Source organism: Microchirus variegatus, assembly GCF_963457635.1.
Source record: "Microchirus variegatus genome assembly, chromosome: 20".
Taxonomy (NCBI): domain Eukaryota; kingdom Metazoa; phylum Chordata; class Actinopteri; order Pleuronectiformes; family Soleidae; genus Microchirus; species Microchirus variegatus.
In genome coordinates this window covers 838,206-858,326 of record NC_139821.1, presented here as the reverse complement: position 1 = coordinate 858,326, position 20,121 = coordinate 838,206, and the positions used below count along the sequence as shown (strand labels likewise).

The following is a 20,121-nucleotide window of genomic DNA, read 5'->3' as shown; positions in this document are numbered from 1 at the left end:
TTCGAATTTTTTTTTTTATTTTGAACTCATACATTTTTGGTTGGTGTCAGATTATTTATAACATACAACATAATAATATTTTCTTAGGGCCCCTACAGACTCTAGAGCCGCCCCTGTTGACTGAGTCTTTGTGCGTTTGTAAATCAGAGTCTTCAGTGTGTGGACGGTCCAGTCACAGTTCACAGTTGTGTATCAGGTCTCATCATCAGCTCAGGTTTCCCTCAGACGTTCACACAGATTCAGGCTGTAAATAGAGTCAGGACTGAAGACAAGACTTCAATCTACGACTTAGTTGTGAACTAAACTTTCTCTGCGTCCTCAGGGTCTGAATACTTTGTTCCTCTTCTGAGTGACAGTTAAATGTTAATCGTGAGGACTCGACAGGACTCGACAGGACTCGACAGGACTCGACAGGACTCCACTCGTGATGCGACTTTTAACTTTTTTCTGCACGGCTTCACTTTGAGGAAAAAACTGTAGAGTCAGAGATGAAACTCTGCTTCTCTGTGCTCGTCTTCATCAGTGTTTTAGGTGAGTTCTGAAGTCAGAATCCTCCTGATGAAACTAATAAAAACACCTTAAATTAAATGTTATTGCATGAACGAACATTACCCAGGATTCATGTGAGGCAGAGTCTCAGGCCGCACTTTTATCAAAGAGCAAAAACCTGAATGTTTTGCTTCTTTTTCTGGTTCTTAAATCTCACGTCATCTTACTGTTTAATCCTGGGGTGTCAAACATACGGCCCGGGGGCCAGAACTGGGCCACCAGAGGGTCCAGTTCAGTCCACAGGATGAATTTAGTTAAAAACTCACTTGTTCCGGACTGCCTGCTTATATTTTGGATATCTTTTGTGCAAATTTTTAACTTATTCTGTCTGTAAAGTGTCCTTGAGTGACCTGAAAGGCGCTTTTAAATAAAATGCATTATTTGTTAGAAATATTTATTGAAATTCAAGGAATTCTTCTTCTTATTATTATTATTCTCCGAGTTCGAAGTCAAATTTGAGCCGCTAAACGTGCGTGAATTTTTTTAATAAAATATTGTACTTGTGAAAAACCAAAGCAAAATGCCTCAGCAGCGCCCCCCACAGGTCAGGTCCCTATGGAAGCGTGCAGAAATTTAGTTGCGCTGAAGTTCTTGAAATTCTGTGGGTATATTGCCCTCAACTCAACAGGAAGTCCGCCATCTTGGATTTGGCGTATTTCTTGTCATTGTTATTATTATTATTATTATTATTAATAAAATGACAATGTCAAATACAATATTTCTCACTTCCAGACACCTGTGACTAAACGCTTGTGTCGTTATAGATCCAGTGTGATGTGTAAATGGTGCATTTATGCATAATATTGTTGACATTTTTGTAAAAAGATACTTAATTAAATAAAAATGTAAATTCAGAGTTCTTAGATTATTATGCTGTTATTTTACTGTTGTGCTGTTTGAAGAACAGTGAGTTTGACCCTGGTTTAATCACTTTGATTAAATTGCTTATCGTTGCACCAGAATCATATATAACAGTATGTTTTATGGTTATTTCTTCTCCTGTCTTTCTGCTGCACAGTGTGTCAGAGCGATGGCGGCTGTGCGGAGGTGGACTCTATGACTGAAGCCGTGGCTGGAGAAGGTTTCCTGCTCGGCTGCATCTCCTGTAAAAAGAGAGAGGAAGTTTCCACCAGGACGACGGTGGACTGGCATTTCAGACACGAGGGAGAGGACGAGTTCATGCATGTGAGCGAGTCGACATACGAGACAGTTGTCACTAAAGCTTGTATACGTTTACCTCCCGTGTGCACGTCATGATCAGATCATGGCACTTCAGGAGATCTCAAACAGAACGTACCATCTCAGAACGTCCCTGACTGATAAGAACATCTCCTCTCTTTAATCCAGATCTTCCACTACGATCACCCGACTGCTGAGATCCTACACGAAGGCTTCAGCGGTCGCGTGGAGTGGCGTGGAACGCAGAACAGCGACATCCAGACGGGAGCCGTCTACGTCCATAACGTCACCTTCAACGACACGGGGACGTATCGCTGCACCTTCCACCGCAGCCTCTTCCTGGCTCAGTACGACGGACACGTCACTCTGGAGAAGGAGGTGGAGCTTAGTGTGGTGGCTACAGGTGAGGCTGGGGGAGAAGGTTTGACCAATCACAGAGCAGCTCAGGTACTTCCTGGATCTACAACGCTGACAAAAACGTCGCGTAACTGACGTCATGTATCCAGCAGCATTCTTTTAGGGATCAGATATATTCACTCTGTCATGTTTTACGACATATTGGTCCATCGACGTGGATTGTACTTGCACAGTGAACTGTGACGGAGTGAATCCAGTACCAACAACAACACGGTAACCATAGAAACCAGGTCACATGACGTCTGGAGTCTGAAATACTGACTCAGGTCATCGGTCACTGACGTCCAGACTAAATCTGACAGGACAGAGAATGCAGTTTTAAATAAAAGTAGAATTAGAGTAGATCAGAAAAGATGTGCAGGGTTCCAAAAGGGTTCTTCTACAAGGGCTGAGGTTCTACCTGGAACCGTTTGCTTCTGAAACACCCTTTTTCCCTGAAGAAAGGGTTTTTCAAGGGTTCTTGGTAACACTAATGGTTCCAGTAAGAACCATTTTGATCCAGAGAACCCTTTAAAAGCCTTTTCCTGAATAGAGGGTTTTAAAAGGGTTCTTGGTGGAACCCTCCAAAAAGGCTCCAGGTGGAACCTTTATATAAATAAAAAAGGGTTCTACCACACTCTTAAAAATAAGGGTTCCAACAGGGTTCTTCTACTAGGTCTGAGGTTCTACCTGGAACCATTTGCTTCTGAAAACCCCTTTCCCGAAGAAAGGGGTTTTTCAAGGGTTCTTGGTAACACTAATGGTTCCAGTAAGAACCATTTTGACTCAGAGAACCCTTTAAAAGCCATTTCCTGAGTAAAGGGTTTTAAAAAGGTTCTTGGTGGAACCCTCCAAAAGACAGAAAACCTTCATAAAGCCAAAAAGGGTTCTCCTATGAGGACAAGCCGAAGAACCTTACATGGTTCTACTTAGCACTATGACATCAAACGAGCGATACTAGATGTTCAGAACTTGAGCGAGAACTTGAAGGTCTTTAAAGGTCTTAAATAAATAAATAAATAAAGGAGCTCCTGTTCTTCTGTTCTTCTTGTTCCAGGTAATCGTGAGACGACGGCGGTGATCGCAGAGATCATGATGTTTGTGCTGATCGTGGTTCTGCAGCTGTGGCTCGTCGTGGTTCTGTTCTACTGCTACAAGAAGATCTCAGGAGAGCACGAGGCTCGGGAGGCGAGGAAAGCTCTGAAAGCTCAGGCGTAAGTCTGTGGTCTCATATGTGATGTTTAAATGTTTAAATGCTTTAACGACCACAGAGTTATTGGATATTTGACTTGATCTGGGAAGAAAATACTGATTTTTTGACCATTGTACTGATTTACTGCCTTACATAAGTGTATTAAAGTAAATATATAAAGGGATATTTCAGGTTTATTCTTTTGTTTAACTGTGATAGTTTCGTTTCTAGCATCTTTATCTCAGTTAGTGAATAAAAAGCAGATTATTTTCCATATTTTATCTCAATTATCCTGAACTAACCTTTAAATAAAGGACACAGACTGTTATTCTGATTCTGAAGGGTTTTATTTTTGTTTTCTCTCTGTCAGGATGGAAGGTCTTCTGTGTCACAGTTAATCTGGGGTGGATGTTTGTCACCGTCGGTCAAACCATCAGTCAAATGAGATAATCTGCAGTTTAAAGGTTTAAAGTCATTATTATAAGGTTTAATCTATTATTTATTATTATCTTTCAGCTAAATGTCTCTCAATACAACATTTAATAATTGACATATCAGTTCAACAGTAGCCTCTAAATGACCATTATGACTCTGGATTCTCTCACTTCTGTAGCTTAATAATCAAAAGCACTACAGCACAGTCAGGTTCATTTACACTATATCTGGACATTTTGTCAGTTTGCCTCAGAGTCGTCAAACGCAAGTGAAGACGACCGTCGTTTGACTGAGAGAACGAAGCAAAAACAGCAAAAACTGAACCCTGAAACAACAAAAGAGTCGTAAGAATAATGAAAAGACGAATGGATGATGTTAATCTAAGACTCAAACTATGAGCCACTGTCTAGAGCAGTGGGAACGCAGCCATGTCATGTTTTAGATGTGGCCCTGCTCCAAAAACACCTGAAATTTTTTTAAAGACAAAAGTTGAAACATTACATTTCTGGGAAAAAAGTTTCAAAAGTTGAACTATAACATTTTTTTAATTAAAAAAAAAAAAAAAAGTTGAAAAATAATTTTTTAAATATTTTTTTTTAACAAAAGTTGAAATATAATTTTTTTGGAAAAAAAATGGACAAAAGTTCAAAACGTGTTTTTTTTAACAAAAGTTGAAATATATTTTTTTTTGAATTTTTTTTTTACAAAAGTTGAAACATGTTTTTTTTTGCTTTTTTTAACAAAAGTTGAAATATAAAATTTTTTGAAAAAAAAAATTGACAAAAGTTGAAACATGATATATATATATTTTTACAAAAGTTGAAATACAACAATTTTTTTTTTTTTTTTTTTACAAAAGTTGAAATTTAAAATTTTTTGAATTTGTTTTTGAAAAAAGTTGAAATATTACTTCTTTTTTTTTTAACAAAAGTTGAAATACAACAATTTTGAAGTTGAAAGTTGAGCTTGATGATGAGCTGACGATTTATTTGAATCAGGTGTTTTCGCAGCAGAGCAACATGTAAAACATGGCACGGCCTCGTTCCCTGAGGACCAGGGTTGGGAAACACTGATCTGGAGCCGTATCAGCTGACACAGGAACAGCATATGAAGCAGTAGATGATGGATGGATTATTTTACATTAACTGTGGTGGTGACAGGAGGCAAAATGTCTTTCTCCCAATATATAAATAAAGTTTGGACTTTTGAAATAACAAACAAGGTCCCAAAGTCTTTTCTATATTTATGGCCCTAATGTCACGATACTGATACGACTATGAATGTCTTCTTGTTAATAAAAACATGTTAAAAAAACGGTGTAACTTTGTCATCTTATGTTGTCAGAATGTTTCCAGTGTAAACTTCTATCACATGTTTTAAAGAAATGGTCACGTTGGTGAATGACAGCGTGGAGGACGTTTGAAGGTGATCGTCCTGTAACTGAATCCAGTGTCTGAGCTTCGGTCTGAAAGCAGCTTTGTCCTCCTGCTGCAGCTCAGCAGCGCCACCATCAGGAATAATCAGCTGTGGATCATAAGAGACGTCTGAATGTGTTTTTTTATCACCATTTACATTATAGGACACGAGAGTAGAGATGAGGCTTTAACAATATGTGTGACATGTTTCTGATGCTTCTCATGACGACGCTGCTTTAATGAGCTTTAATGAAGAACAGTGGTCTCCACCCTGAGCGTTGACCTTGCCCTGTGACCTCCTGCTTTCATTAAAAGTGCTGACGTGTCTCACAGAACAGACTGTGTGTGGTTTCTGCTTCAGTCTTCAGTCAAAGCTGCTTCTTACAGGAGAAACATGAACTGAACCGACTCTAGAGTCTTAAAAAGGTGAGTTCTCTCTCTCTGATAACGTAGATTAAGGCTGATATATATAAAGTATCTGTGATATATCTTTTCAGAATAATAATAATCATCATATTTATCTATTGAATAAAGCTGTGAAATACACTCAATGTTATACCTACATGGTGTTTATTAATACAATACATAGATTTAAGTCAATTAACACTTCTGTATAATAGTAATTTCACTGTTTCTAACACATGTAAATATCCTTAACCGTTTCATGCATGAATTATTAAAACCTCAGTCAGGATTTTGTTCCTAAATGTTTTTTGGTCATAAAAAAAACATTCTGAATAAAAAAACAACAACAACTTTTTAATTTAATTTATTTTTAAAATTTAACAATTTTTTTATTCCTTAGATGTTACCAATTTTTTATTTTTTATTTTTATATTATATATGTTATATATGTCTATTATAGAAGGGTTGGCAGGATATTCCTGAGCCACTTGGCTTTTCTCTCCCTCCGTCGGCCATCTTGGTTTAGACCTTGTTTTTTGTTGCACTTTCACGACCTGGCCAGTGGGTGGCAGTGCATGGTCCAATGTGTTGACCAGTGTGTAATTCTCCCATCAACACCCACATAATATATGCAAGAAAACAGCTATTATAGAGGAAATATAGGGGAATTATAGCTATAGTCCTGTGAAAAGGTTAATTTAACATAAAAAGCCAAATAAATCAGTCAGGTATAATCTGAAATGAAAGATTATAACTATTTTAAGGATGTACCATCAACTCTCTCACACCTACGATCAATTTAGAGCGTCTAGTTTACCTAATCCCCAAATATGCATGTCTTTGGAAATCCATAATTTATTATAATCTACATTTAGAGTGCTGGATCCCATACACACAACACGTTCTGTTCAAATGAGAAGTTTTAAACTGAGTTGAGCGCATGTACGTGTGTCTCCCACTTCATTTAATACACTTACAATACAAATTTAGCCATTTTAAAGCGGGACGCGTTATGAAAATCAACTTTTTAATCATTTAAATCCTTATATTTGGGACTCTGGACGTCCTATCAGTCGTCAAAGTGTGAATAAAAGATGACTCACTCATGTTTTTGGGGTTCCTCCTCAGTCGAAGTACAGGAGATAAAACACCTGATGTTGATGAAGTCCATGAAAAGTTCTATTGTTGTCTCCACAGTTCAGCACAGAGTTCTACACAAACTTCCAGCCTCAGAGGATTTATCTGTCCAGTGGATTCATGTCATATATGACGCCAATGAGCCCGCTAACGACCGCTTTAACAAAATGCTAACTGCTGTTAGCGCCCAGTAGCCTCTGTGGCTGATGTCATTTCCTGTCCCTTAAGTTTTGTTTGACTTTTTTTTTTTAAGGTGGACTTTTAAGGTGGACCTAAAGAGATACGACTAAACAGAGCGTGCTAGGTTAACTTGTAGAAATAGAAATAGTATAATCTGTCCCCTTTAAGGCAATGATATCTTCAAAAATATGTCACTTTATTTCGTGGTTCTGACTGGACTTTAGTTCATAAACCACTGAGTTTCAGGCACCAAAGTCCATTTTTGAAACTCTGACACATCAGCTGGTCTTATTTGTGCTGTGATGTCAAATATATGACTTTTTAAACGGACTTTGGTGTTTGAGAGTGAGCAGGAACATGTTTTCTAACAGCAATATAAAGGAACAAACACATTCATGAGTCTAAAATCACTTGCTTATGCATCAAAGAAACCTTAACTACCCTTTAATGTTATTAAATAATCCAGTCATGAAATAAAGCATATTTTACTCCCAAGATAAAAAATAAAAATAAACTTACCTCGTCTTCCTCCTGGCTTGCAGGTTGCAGAGTGTCCAGCAGAGGTCAGCCATGTCCAACTTGAACACCACTGAGTTGAAGTCCATCCTGCTCTCTTTACTGCAGCACTGCTTCAACAGCACCGCTATCCTGTCTCCGCCCACACCTCTGAACTACACTACCCAGCATGCACCTGCCCACTCCCAGGGAATGATGTACGTTCTCCTGGTGGTCGGTCTCTTCAGCTTCCTCACGTTCTGCATCATGCTCAGCTTCATCCGCTCAAAGAAGCTGGAGAGCTCCAATGACCCGTATCACCAGTACATCGCCCACGACTGGACCAGGGTGATGGTTCCACCGCGGGCCGTCACTCAGGCTCTGCACCGGGACCAGACGGTCGTCATCTGCAACCCTGTGACTCTGGACCAGCTGTCGGGTTAGGATCAGACCTTTAACACATCAGAATAATAATATATCATATTCTTCATTAGCTTAACTTTCAGTGTCATATATCAACCAACATTCACTCTACTTGAGTGTGACGGTCTATAATAATCTGAGGAACAAACTTCTACAGTACACTCTTAGTAATAAGGGTTCCAAAAGGGTTCTTCTACAAGGGATGAGGTTCTTCCTGGAGCCACTTGCTTCTGAAAAACCCTTTTCCTGAAGAAAGTGTTTTTCAAGGGTTCTTGGTAACACTAATGGTTCCAGTAAGAACCATTTTGATCGAGAGAACCCTTTAAAACCCCTTTCCTGAATAAAGGGTTTTAAAAGGGTTCTTGGTGGAACCATCCAAAAGGGTTCTTCTATGAGGACAAGCTGAAGATCCTTATACGGTTCTACTAAGCAAGAGTGTACAACAACATTCGGCAGCCTCTTCTACGATCTTTAGATCACATTTGTGACTGGAAACTTCAAGATGTTTTCCAGAGTGCTCAGAACCTCCATGACCCTGAGAAGACAACTAAAATGACAAAGGAGTGGTTTAGGAACAACTCGGTGACTGTTGTCGAACGACTCAGTCAGAACCCTGACTTAAACCCAACTGAGCATCTCTGGATAGACCTGAACATGGCTGACCATCAACGTTCACCAACGTCCATCAACATCCATCAACGTTCATCAACGTCCATCAACGTCCACCAACGTTCACCAACGTTCATCAACATCCATCAACATCCATCAACGTTCATCAACGTCCATCAACGTCCACCAACGTTCACCAACGTCCTTCAACATCCACCAACGTTCATCAACATCCATCAACTTTCACCAACGTTCACCAATGTCCATCAACGTTCATCAACGTCCATCAACGTTCATCAACGTTCATCAACATCCACCAACGTCCTTCAACATCCACCAACGTTCACCAACATCCTTCAACATCCACCAAAGTTCACCATCCAACCTGACAGAACTGGAGAGGATCTCTAAATCCAGGTGTGAAGAAGACTCATGGCTGTCCATCAACGTTCACCAACGTCCATCAACGTCCATCATCCAACCTGACAGAACTGTTGAGGATCTGCAAGGAGGAACATCAGACGATCTCTGAATTCAGGTTTCTTCTCAATACTGAATGTAGACGTTATATTTGTCATATACTGCGTCAGAAACTCCATCAATAACTGCAAGAAATACAAGAAAACTACAGAAAACATGAGCGTGAGGAGGAAAAAGGTCAAATCAAACATCTGGAACGTTCTCCAGATGCAAACATGATTCATATTAACAATCAATGGAGGGAAACAAGGAATCTGTGTTTATCAGAATCACTTTTATTAACCCGGAGGAAACTGTTTTGTTACAGTCATGTAAAAATGTAATGTAAAAATTCATATAAAATAAATTCAAGAGCACCAAAAAGAGTGGAAAAAATTACAATTAAAATTAAAATAGCACAAAACCCGTATATAAAACCAGAACGACAGTATAAAGAACAGTATTAACTCTGTTGATTGAAATATTCCTCATTAATTAAATCTGAATTAAATTTAGACCTTGTGATATTGGTGTTGATCCCCAGACCTAATAATAATCTACATTTATTTTTAAAAATAAATCACAATTGATTAGATAAAAAAATAGATTGTGTTCAGATATAAAACTCCTATTTGGTCTAAAACTGATTTCACATGTTCATTTTCTATTTTCCCTCCAGGTCATCGATGAGAAGACGCTCTTGTCTCTTCAGGATTTGATAAAAGACGTCTTTACAGGATTCACCAGCTTTCAGAGCAGTGGAGAAGATCTCCCTCATCTGCTCCTGAGACGTGGACAAAGATCTGATCTTATCATAACGCTCCTGTTGGATCACATGTTCTTCTAAGAGCTCATCCAGGATGGGACTGATGTTGCCGACTCTGTTGATCAGCTGGAGACGGTGTTTGTCCACAAAGTGCTTTTCTGAAGAAAGACCAAATATTTAAGCATCAAATATTTCAAACACAGAGTCATTCTTTGGATTTTCATATTATATTTTTTAAACCAATTAACTCACTGTCTCCAGATCCAGGTGTCGGGGTTAGTCTCTTCATTTCCTTCTCTGAAAAAAAAGACAAATTTGAACAGATAAATAAATGAATGAATTAATTAATTAATAAAATATGGAAACACATTTGAGAGTTTGAGATCTCAAATTGCAATAACACAACGCAGAGTGTGTTATTGCAATTATTATTATTATTATTATTGCAATATGTTATTAAGTGTCACAAACACATGTACACATACAGTATATATGATTTATATCCAGTGAATTTTTTATAGACATTAAATATAATAAATGTGATGATTATCAATGCAACAGTTTATGTTTTTTATATTGTAGATTGCTTCGCTCTGATGCAGTTTACGTCGTTATTATCACGATAATGTTTATTTCCTCCACTAGGGTGGTTTTAATTTGTTATTTGACTGTATAAACACAGCCTGACCTCCACGAGCTTTTATTTTGGTACATCCGGTTACCGACAGAGTGAATTTGCATATTAGCTAAATATTTAGTTTCAAACGAAACATTAAGATTTAACATTTATATTCAGCATTTAGATTTAACATTTATATTTAATATTTAGCATTTATATTTAACATTATTATTACAATATTATATCTATAACAATATTATAACATTATATACATATATAATAACATTATTACAATATTAAATTTAATATGTTTATTTAATATTTAGTATAATTATCACAATATTATATTTATAACATTATTATAACATTATATACATATATAATAACATTATTACAATATTACATTTAATATGTATATTTAATATTTAGCATTTATATTTAACATTATGTATATAATAATAACATTATTATAATATTATATTTATAACATTATTATAACATATATATAATAATAACATCATTACAATATTATATTTAATATTTAATAATTTACATTTAGTTTTTTAATTCAGATTAAAGATTGTGTTATATTTCCACAAGAGAAGTAAATATCACATATATTGCTGTAAATCTGGTCAAAACTAATATTAAAAAATACACATGTTTTTATATATATACATATATGTTGGTTTTTTTGCTAAATGTGGTAAAAAAGAAGTTATTTTAGCACGCAAAACTTTACAGTCGGCGCCCCATATCTGCGAGTGCACACACACACACACACGCACACGCACACGCACACGCACACACACACACACACACAGAGCTGAAGAACCATAGCTGACAGTATATAATATAAGCTAAATGTATAAATATACATATAAATATAAACATACCCAGTGTCTCTGCTTCCTCTTTGCACTGAATCTGTCTCAGAACCTCCACAGCCACCGGAAGTGCCTCGGCCTCGGTGTACGTAGAGACCATGACGTCAGCGACCACCAGAAAACTTTTGCCTTGGACCCGCGACCGTTTCACCTGCTTCCGGTCCAACAACCCAGCGACAAACTTGTCAAAGTTGAGCTCGGTCAGGTCTTCTAGAATGTTCACTATGGCTTCTCTGACCGAGACGGGAGCAGCCATTTATACCGAGAGAGAGAGTTCCCGCTCTGACGCTGACGCTGTTGTCAGGAAAAGAAGGAAAAAGAAAGTGGTTCAATCCGTGCTGCGTTCACGGGCTGTCGGAAGTGTTACGATCGCTGTAGTAGTCCATTATTTCATTTCACATTCAATGACATGTTATTATAGGTTGTATTTTAGTGATTTTGTTGGACACTTACGGAGCTCCTAAAGGGACATGGTGAGATTGTTTATCGATTTAATCATTAAAAAAATATATATATTCATGTTAAATGTTTGAAAATCATTTTTTCCCTTGCGCTCCCTGAAGTGTTCTTTGCTCCGTGGGCTTTGGTTTGTGGGCGGAGCTTAGGAAGCTGTCTGCTGATTGGCTGCTGAGTTTTAAAGTGACAGCTCAATGGACCGGAAGTCGTCACGGGCTCTTTGTCGCAGATTTACGACATTAAAAGTGTTAAATGTACGAGAAAATAAAGTCGTAGATTTACGTGTGAGATTGAAAGTAATAAAACATTAAATTTTATTAAATATATTGACTCACATCCGCAATTTCTCCCGCTGTTTATGTGTTTTAAAACAGCATTTTTTTTTTTATTATTTACTTATGATACAGTCAATATTTATTTTATTTTATTTTTTTAATTAGACCCTACAGTATTACAGATACAGGCCTCTACCAAACGGTTGAGACGTCTGTTCATAATAAACCTGGTTTGCATAATTCATAAAGTACAACATTCAGAACAAGTGTCATTAATTTAGTGTGAGTTCAGCTTAAAGTGTGGTCGACCAAGTGGTTGAGTAGCACCTTAAAGGGTTAAACTACTTAAAATATGAACAAGAAATATGTTTTTCTGTTTCCACCAATAAAAACAGTACACAGATCTATGTATATATATATAAACAGTTTATTTACAGATTTAAGACAGTCGTCGTACAGGCTGAACCTTTCACAGTGAGGCCCTGAAAACACTCTTCATGTTATTCTCAATAGAAACAGAGGTAGGCACGAGTTTTGTATTAGAAAAATATATATATTATGTAAATATAAATGCACAAAACTCCACATGTGGTTGATATAAACATTATTTACAGATTCAGATAGTGCTGACAATGTGCTGCAGGCGTTGAGCTCTGCAGATGAGGAACGAGGTCAGGACTTAAAATAAGTCACATTTTGTCTTCACAAAGACTGATTTCATGGTCGATTAAAGAGTTCTGGATGATTTTTTTCCCCTGATATTCAGCTTCTACAAACACGCTCCTGTTCTGACTGAGCGAAATCCAGAATCTTCTTCAAATACGCCATATTTGTAGTCTGTAGTTTCTTCTTCTTGTAGTTCACTGAGACGACCATGTTTCGCTGCTGTTCTCCGACACACCGGGACACTGCCACGTCTCGGAGTTTGCGGGTAAGACGTGCAAACTCGTCAGGACCTCCTGCGCCGTCTTTCCCAGCATGCCCTGCATGTCGCAGGCGAAGCGGTAGACGTAGCGCTTGCCCGCCGTCTTGTGGATGATGTTCTTGTGGTAGTAGTAACGCAAGCCGCGGCTCAGCTTCTCGTAGTTCATCTTGGGTTTGTTCTTGCATTGGCCCCAGCGCTTGGCCACCTGTGGGATCAGGAGGAACCGTTTAGAGGTGGACGAAGCTCTTTTGCACTACAACAGGGTTCTTCTACAAGGGCTGAGGTTCTACCTGGAACCATTTGCTTCTGAAAAAGGGTTTTTTAAGAGTTCTTGGTAACACTAATACTATTTTTGGTGGACAACTCCAAAACAGTTCCAGGTGGAACCTTTATACAAGAGCCAAAAGGGGTTCTCCTATGAGGACAAGCCGAAGAACCATATATGAACAACATTCAGCAGCCTCTTCTACGATCTTAAGGTCACATTTCTGACTGGAATCTCAATTTTGTGAACTGATAAGATGAACGTGGCCAAGCACAGAGATCTCCTGGATAAAGATGTTCTCCAGAGTGCTCAGAACCTCAAACTGCGGCCGATCGCGGTTCACATTTCTACAAGACCATGACCCTGAGAAAAACAACTAAAATGACAAAGGCGTGGTTTATTTCTAAGAGCGTAGAACACTTGCCTCTGCGGGGTCAGACATCTTGAACTCCCAGCCGTCTCCCGTCCAGGAGATGAAGGTCTGGCAGGTGGAGTCCAGAAGAAGTTCCAGTAGAAACTGCCAAAGCTGGATTGGACCAGAACCTATATACAATAAATAGAATCAATCAAACATAGTCAATACACCAATTATTTGCACAAATGTTCCAGCAATTGTCAGTTTTAAGGTTGAGTTTCCTCAAAGTGGAGTAAATGACCAGAACATCATCAGCTCACCTGGATAAGCAGACATCCCGATCATGTGACCTTCCCTGTCTAATCTCTGGGCTTGACTGGTTTTGCGTTTAGCCACACGAGGGCAGTACTGCTCTGAGGTCTGAGGGCTGGAGTTAGAGGCGTAAGAAGCCTGGTGTGGAAGAGGAGGAAGAGGAGGAGGAGGAGGAGGAGCGAAGGTTGGAGATGGATATTCAGGCCAGAAGGACGACAAATGCTTCTGTCCATCAGAGCTGTAGTAGCTGCGATCGATCTCACCTGGAATAAAGACACACAATCAGGACACTGGCAGTTGTTTTATGTGTGTTTGTTTGTTTGTTTGTTTGTTAAGAACCACATGTCTTACTTTGTAATGTGCTGGGTGTTTTCCCAGTTAAGAACGGGCTGTGGTTGTCTTCTACAGCTGGACTGAACTGAGACACCAGGCTCTGGTACGTCTGTGGAGACTCCTGGTATCCAGACGGATCTGCTGCTGGGACTTCTGCTCATCAAAGAGAGAGCGAGTTAGAAAAATCAAGTCCTTCAGGTCCTTAAATATGAGTCAGAGGCTGATGCTGATGCGGATGCTGATGCTTACCATGTGGATACGAGCCCCACCAGCTGTAATCCTGGTACGAGTCCAGGGTAAACAGAGCCGAGTCAATGGAGCTCACTGAGGGGGAAACTGAGGAGAAACTCTCGTTAATGTCCAGAACATCAACAACATCAACAACATCAACATCAACAACATCACCAACACCAACACCAACACCAACACCAACACCAACACCAACACCACCAACATCAACAACATCAACATCAACATCAACATCAACATCAACAACATCAACATCAACAACATCAACAACATCAACTTCACCAACAACATCAACTTCACCAACATCAACAACATCAACAACATCACCAACATCAACATCAACATCAACATCAACACCAACATCAACAACAACATCAACAACATCAACATCAACATCAACATCAACACCAACACCAACACCAACACCAACACCAACATCAACATCAACACCAACACCACCAACATCAACAACATCAACATCAACATCAACATCAACAACATCAACATCATCAACAACACCAACATCAACATCAACACCAACACCAACATCATCACCAACACCAACACCAACATCAACATCAACATCAACATCAACATCAACAACATCAACATCATCAACAACACCAACATCAACATCAACACCAACATCAACATCACCATCTTTCAGTCTGATGTTTACCTTTGCTGTTGTACAGTTGAGAAGCCTTTGTTGGATCAGGGAAGCTGGTCTCTGCTGTAAACTGCTGCTGCTGCTGCTGCTTATGATGCTGCTGCTTATGATGCTGCTGCTGCTGCTGCTGCACGTCGCCTTTACCCTCTAACAGAAAAGACAGGTCTTCACCAGGGAAGTCTGGAGGTTAAACAACACACACACACACACATGGAGTCAGTCACTGATGATGATGATGATGATGATGATGATGGAGACAAGACAAAGTCTTTCTTACTTTGTTTCTGATATATTTATACATTCATATTCAAACACTTTTAATTTAAAATGATATAAAATATCCTCACATATGTTGTTATTGCAGTATCATAATAGCACATAAAAAAAACAATGTTCATAAAGTTATTCTTTGTTGTAAGTTGATCTATATTTTGTTTTCTTTAATGCTAATAATCAGACAACGTTATGCAGACGTGCACTTATAACAATTTATAGACAAATTATACTATTTATAGCCTCAGGGGAGTAATTGTTAGTTTGGTTGATTGTGTTGATGATGAGGAAATTCTTTTGTTTACAGATGAATCAGCAGACGCTCAATCACTTCTGGACTTTTCTGCTCAATGGACGGAGGAAACGAGGGAGGGAGAGAGAGGAAGAGAGAGAGGAAACGCCAGCACAGGGTGTGTGTGTGTGTGTGTGTGTGACAAGGGTAGTGATGGAGGGATGAGGAAGAGAGGAAGAGGAGGGGGGGAGAGAGGGGGGGGGGGGGGTTAAAAATCTGTTTGAGGAGGAAGTCTGGAGGAAAGGATTAGGGTTAGGGGAGTGACTTCAACCTGAACACCCTCTGTTTAACTGTGTCTTTGTCTACCACACACACACACACACACACACGCACACACACACACACACACACGCGCACACACACACACACACACACACACACACACACACTTGCTGCATACTGAGGACCGGGTAAAAGTGCTGACAAAGTGAGGACCAGCATTTTTACAATAACAAATATCTACTTCATGAATGACATCTATAAAGAACTACTGGGTGCAGTACCACAACATGTCTGCAGGTGGAGCCCCAGAGCAAAACGTGTGTGAAACACCAGGGCTGGAAAACTTTGGGTTTTTGTACCAAAGTGAGGACCTCAACGTGTTTACAACCTGAGGAAGTGATTTGAATGAAAACAAAGTGAGGACCGGCCAAAATGTCCCCACTTTGTAAAAATGACCTCACTTTGTTGGTTAAAAACTCACTCACTGGTCCTCAGTATGCCGCAAGTACAAGAACACACACACACGCACATTCTTGTACTTGCTGCATACTGAGGACCGGGTAAAAGTGCTGACAAAGTGAGGACCAGCATTTCCACTTTATAAATCAACGCAATTACAAATATCTACTTCGTGAATGACATCTATAAAGAACAACTGGGTGCAGTACCATAACATGTCTGCAGGTGGAGCCCCAGAGCAAGGGCTTTTTACAAAATGTCCTCACTTTGTAAAAATGACCTCACGTTGTTGGTTAAAAACTCACTCACTGGTCCTCAGTATGCCGCAAGTACAAGTACACACACACACACGCACACACACACACACACACACACACACACACACACACACACACACACACACACACACACACACACACACACACACCCATCACTGTGAGTGAAAATATTTCCTCTGTCCTTCAGCTGCAGAGGAAACAGATTGTACTAAACTCTTTTTTGTTGGGGGGTTGAGGTGTGTGTGTGTGTGTGTGTGTGTGTGTGTGTGGGGGGGGGGGGTTAGCTGGGAGATTAAACTTTGTTCGGCCACCAGGGGCGTAAAAAATAAAAAGTCCTGATGTTTAACTTGTATTATGGAATGATCTAAACTCACCATAAGATGCAAAGTCAAAGCCAGCAGGCACTTCCTGTGTCCTGAAGTCTTCACTGTAATATCCAGTCGGGCAAATCTCCATCTGTGGTCAAAGATATTAGAATATTTATGTATATTTGTATATATTTATATATATATATAATATATGTACATATGTTTCAGCTGAGTGATGAAGATGAGGATGATTGGATTCAGGGGCCCAGGGCCGGAGAAAAGTAGATATGAGGCCCCTGTAAATACTACAGAGGGCAGTTTTAGCCTGAATGTATGATATAATGATATTAACTATTTATTTATCTCTTTATTTATTTATAGTTTAAAAATACACAAAGAATACAGAATAACACACAGAGCAGGAAGAGGCTTATTTGAAGCCTCTAACTAAATGTTAAAGTTTCACAATATTTAAAGAAAACATGACATTAACATACAAAAAAAATCATATCTATATAAAAGTGATAGTAACAAAGTATATATAATAACAATAATGACAATAACAAACATTAAATAGTGAGTGTAAATAAGAAATAAACAAAGTTACCTTCACTTCCGGCTCTTTTTTGATGACAGTGTCCCAGTACATCACTCCGTCTGTGTGTCCTCGCGCTCAGTTCTGGACTCAAACACACACACACACACACACACACACACACTGTGGTCACTCTCAGTTCTGACCGGTTCCGTTATAAAGAGCAGAGGAAAGAGGGAGGGGCGGGGCGGGGCGCGTGACCGCTCTGCGTCGTGACCAGCAGCTCGAGCTTATTTGTTCGAGGTGACGTCAGAGCCTCACCCCCCCCCCCCCCCACACACACACACACACCACCCTGCGCGAGTGAACATTCATTCATAAAAAAACACACTGAAATTAATATGTTTAAAAAGTCTTTAATTCAGTTTAAAGACACAAAGTTGTTATTATATAAAGTTACTTTATATAAAGTGTCATGAGCAGGAACTTCCGGCTGTTGTTTGTCACAGGAAACATTTAATAATCATTAATAAATGCAAGAGTTTGACATGAGTGGATTCATCTGTGACGTCACTCTATCTATCTATCTATCTATCTATCTATCTATCTATCTATCTATCTATCTATCTATCTATCTATCTATCTATCTATCTATCTATCTATCTATCTATCTATCTATCACTTATTCTATATGCATGTATATACATACATATACTTGTGTGTGTGTGTATATATGTATATATATATATATATATAATAAAAAGTAATATATATATAACTGTTTCTATATGTGTGTATGTATATATATATATATATATATATAACAAAAAGTAATATATATATATAACTGTTTCTATATGTGTGTATATATATATAATAACAATAATAATAATAATAATAAAAAGTAATATATATATATCTGAGACGTCTGTGTAGAAAATATCAGTCCATATATCATCAATATAATAATTATATTTATATTATATTATGTCACCAAGTGAGTGTGAGTTTGTGTGAAGAAGAAGAAAGAAAACAAAAATAAATCAGTATCTTTAAAAGAGTCAGAGTTAAACAATGGAACAAGAAAGTCTGAAATCACTGCGTGAGTGTGTGCGTGGAAGATAAGAGCGAGTCTCGAGGCCAGTGTAAACAAACACACACGCACGCGCGCGCGCGCGCACACACACACACAGGGAGCATCTGGTAAAGTGGACTCGGGTGAAATCGTGCGTGACTGTGGAGACGAGAGTCGTGATTGAGCTCAGACACGAGCGGGTTTTAGGGTAACACACACACACACACACACACACACACAACACAACACACACACACACACACACACACACACACAACACAACACACACAACACAACACACACAACACAACTCCAAACTAAATCTATTGAACTTATCAGACACTTTTATATATTTAACACATGGATAAAGATCATTTTTGATATAAAGTAAAAACAAACAAACACAAAACCACACAATGCTACACAACAATGTGTCCTTCAGGTTATGGAACAATAAAAAGTACAATAAAGGTTCGTGTAATGATATAAAACCTGTAAAAACACAGTCTTACTCAAATGTATTGAAGTAAAATCCTACAGATTATTAATAATAATAATAATAATAATAATATTCATGCTAATCAATAACAGATTCACAGACGGGCCTTACATCAGTAACACACAGGAAACACACACACACACACACACAAACACACACACACACTTTCATTTTTAATGAGGTCAAACTCTGCTGTTTTTATCACGTGACCTCATTTACATGAATACACACTATTTTACTACAAAGTTACTGTGAATTAACTTCTTATTTATGAGCTGCTTCAGTTTATTTATCCTTTAATTTAACGACAAAAACAACGAAGAGATTCATAAATAACCTGATTATGAGCAAAGAAAACATTAAAAGTTCATAAAAGTGGACAGAAAAACAACAACAACAACAACAACAACAGTTAAAAACACAACATCAACAGCTAAAATGTTGTAAATGTGAACATGACACACGTGACATATAATTCCATTATAATCCAGCTTTTTGACCAAGATTAAATCACTCAGTTGATTTTATTGATTATTATTTGATTTAAAACATTTCAATAGTGAACAATTATAACGTTTATTAACGTTTATAAACTCAGGTTCGTTCGCCTCGTGAAGGCCTCGCGCGCCTGGACTCACCAGGCCTCGCGCACGGACTCACCAGGCCCTGCAGTTCAATTAAATGTGAACTTTAATCCTTAATAAATGACAAAAATGCGTTTCAAACTAAACCTTCTTAGCTCAGTCTTTCTGATTAATCAGACTTTTTAATTCAATTTTTCAAATCTCGAGATATTTGACCTGCTTTTATTATTATTATTATTATTATTATTATTATCATTATTATTATTTAAATGCCTGTGTAAAGCGCGCAGACATGTCTTGTGTGTGAATGATAGAATATAAATAAAATTAACCTGTTATTAATTTATCAAACATTTATCTCTTGGTTTGAAACGATATGAGATTTGTCTTTATTTTATTTATTTTTATTTTTTAATCTTCTATTACTTAATATATATTCTTCATATATATATTTTAATCTCGATTTTATATCGAACATTGTTTTCTAAACCTGTCTTATTTATTATTGCTAACAGCTTTTAAATGATTATTATTGTGATTTATGATAAGTTGTGTGTAACAATGTGTCCTTCTGACACACACTGTAACACTGTTGTCATTTTTAAAACGA

General features: G+C 38.1%; 3 protein-coding genes across 3 annotated transcripts; 1 reads left to right on the top strand and 2 right to left on the bottom strand.

Annotated features, from left to right (window-relative positions):
* The first annotated feature begins 203 nt into the window (after nucleotides 1–203).
* On the top strand, nucleotides 204–4,379 carry LOC310941775 (sodium channel regulatory subunit beta-1). The gene is made up of 5 exons (XM_083907016.1): nucleotides 204–531; nucleotides 1,568–1,734; nucleotides 1,897–2,131; nucleotides 3,182–3,338; nucleotides 3,687–4,379. The coding sequence occupies exons 1-5, from the start codon at nucleotides 489–491 to the stop codon at nucleotides 3,712–3,714; spliced, it is 630 nt and encodes a 209-aa protein (XP_083763142.1). The 5' UTR covers nucleotides 204–488; the 3' UTR covers nucleotides 3,715–4,379.
* A 4,817-nt stretch (nucleotides 4,380–9,196) lies between these two features.
* On the bottom strand, nucleotides 9,197–11,402 carry pycard (PYD and CARD domain containing; the record flags this gene model as incomplete). The annotated part of the gene is made up of 3 exons (XM_083906695.1): nucleotides 9,197–9,798; nucleotides 9,893–9,937; nucleotides 11,156–11,402. The coding sequence occupies 3 exons, from the start codon at nucleotides 11,400–11,402 to the stop codon at nucleotides 9,539–9,541; spliced, it is 552 nt and encodes a 183-aa protein (XP_083762821.1). The 3' UTR covers nucleotides 9,197–9,538.
* A 1,303-nt stretch (nucleotides 11,403–12,705) lies between these two features.
* etsrp (ETS1-related protein) lies at nucleotides 12,706–16,966 on the bottom strand (the record flags this gene model as incomplete). The annotated part of the gene is made up of 7 exons (XM_083906694.1): nucleotides 12,706–13,007; nucleotides 13,492–13,610; nucleotides 13,743–13,997; nucleotides 14,086–14,220; nucleotides 14,317–14,450; nucleotides 15,100–15,166; nucleotides 16,885–16,966. The coding sequence occupies 7 exons, from the start codon at nucleotides 16,964–16,966 to the stop codon at nucleotides 12,738–12,740; spliced, it is 1,062 nt and encodes a 353-aa protein (XP_083762820.1). The 3' UTR covers nucleotides 12,706–12,737.
* Between the last annotated feature and the right edge of the window lie 3,155 nt (nucleotides 16,967–20,121).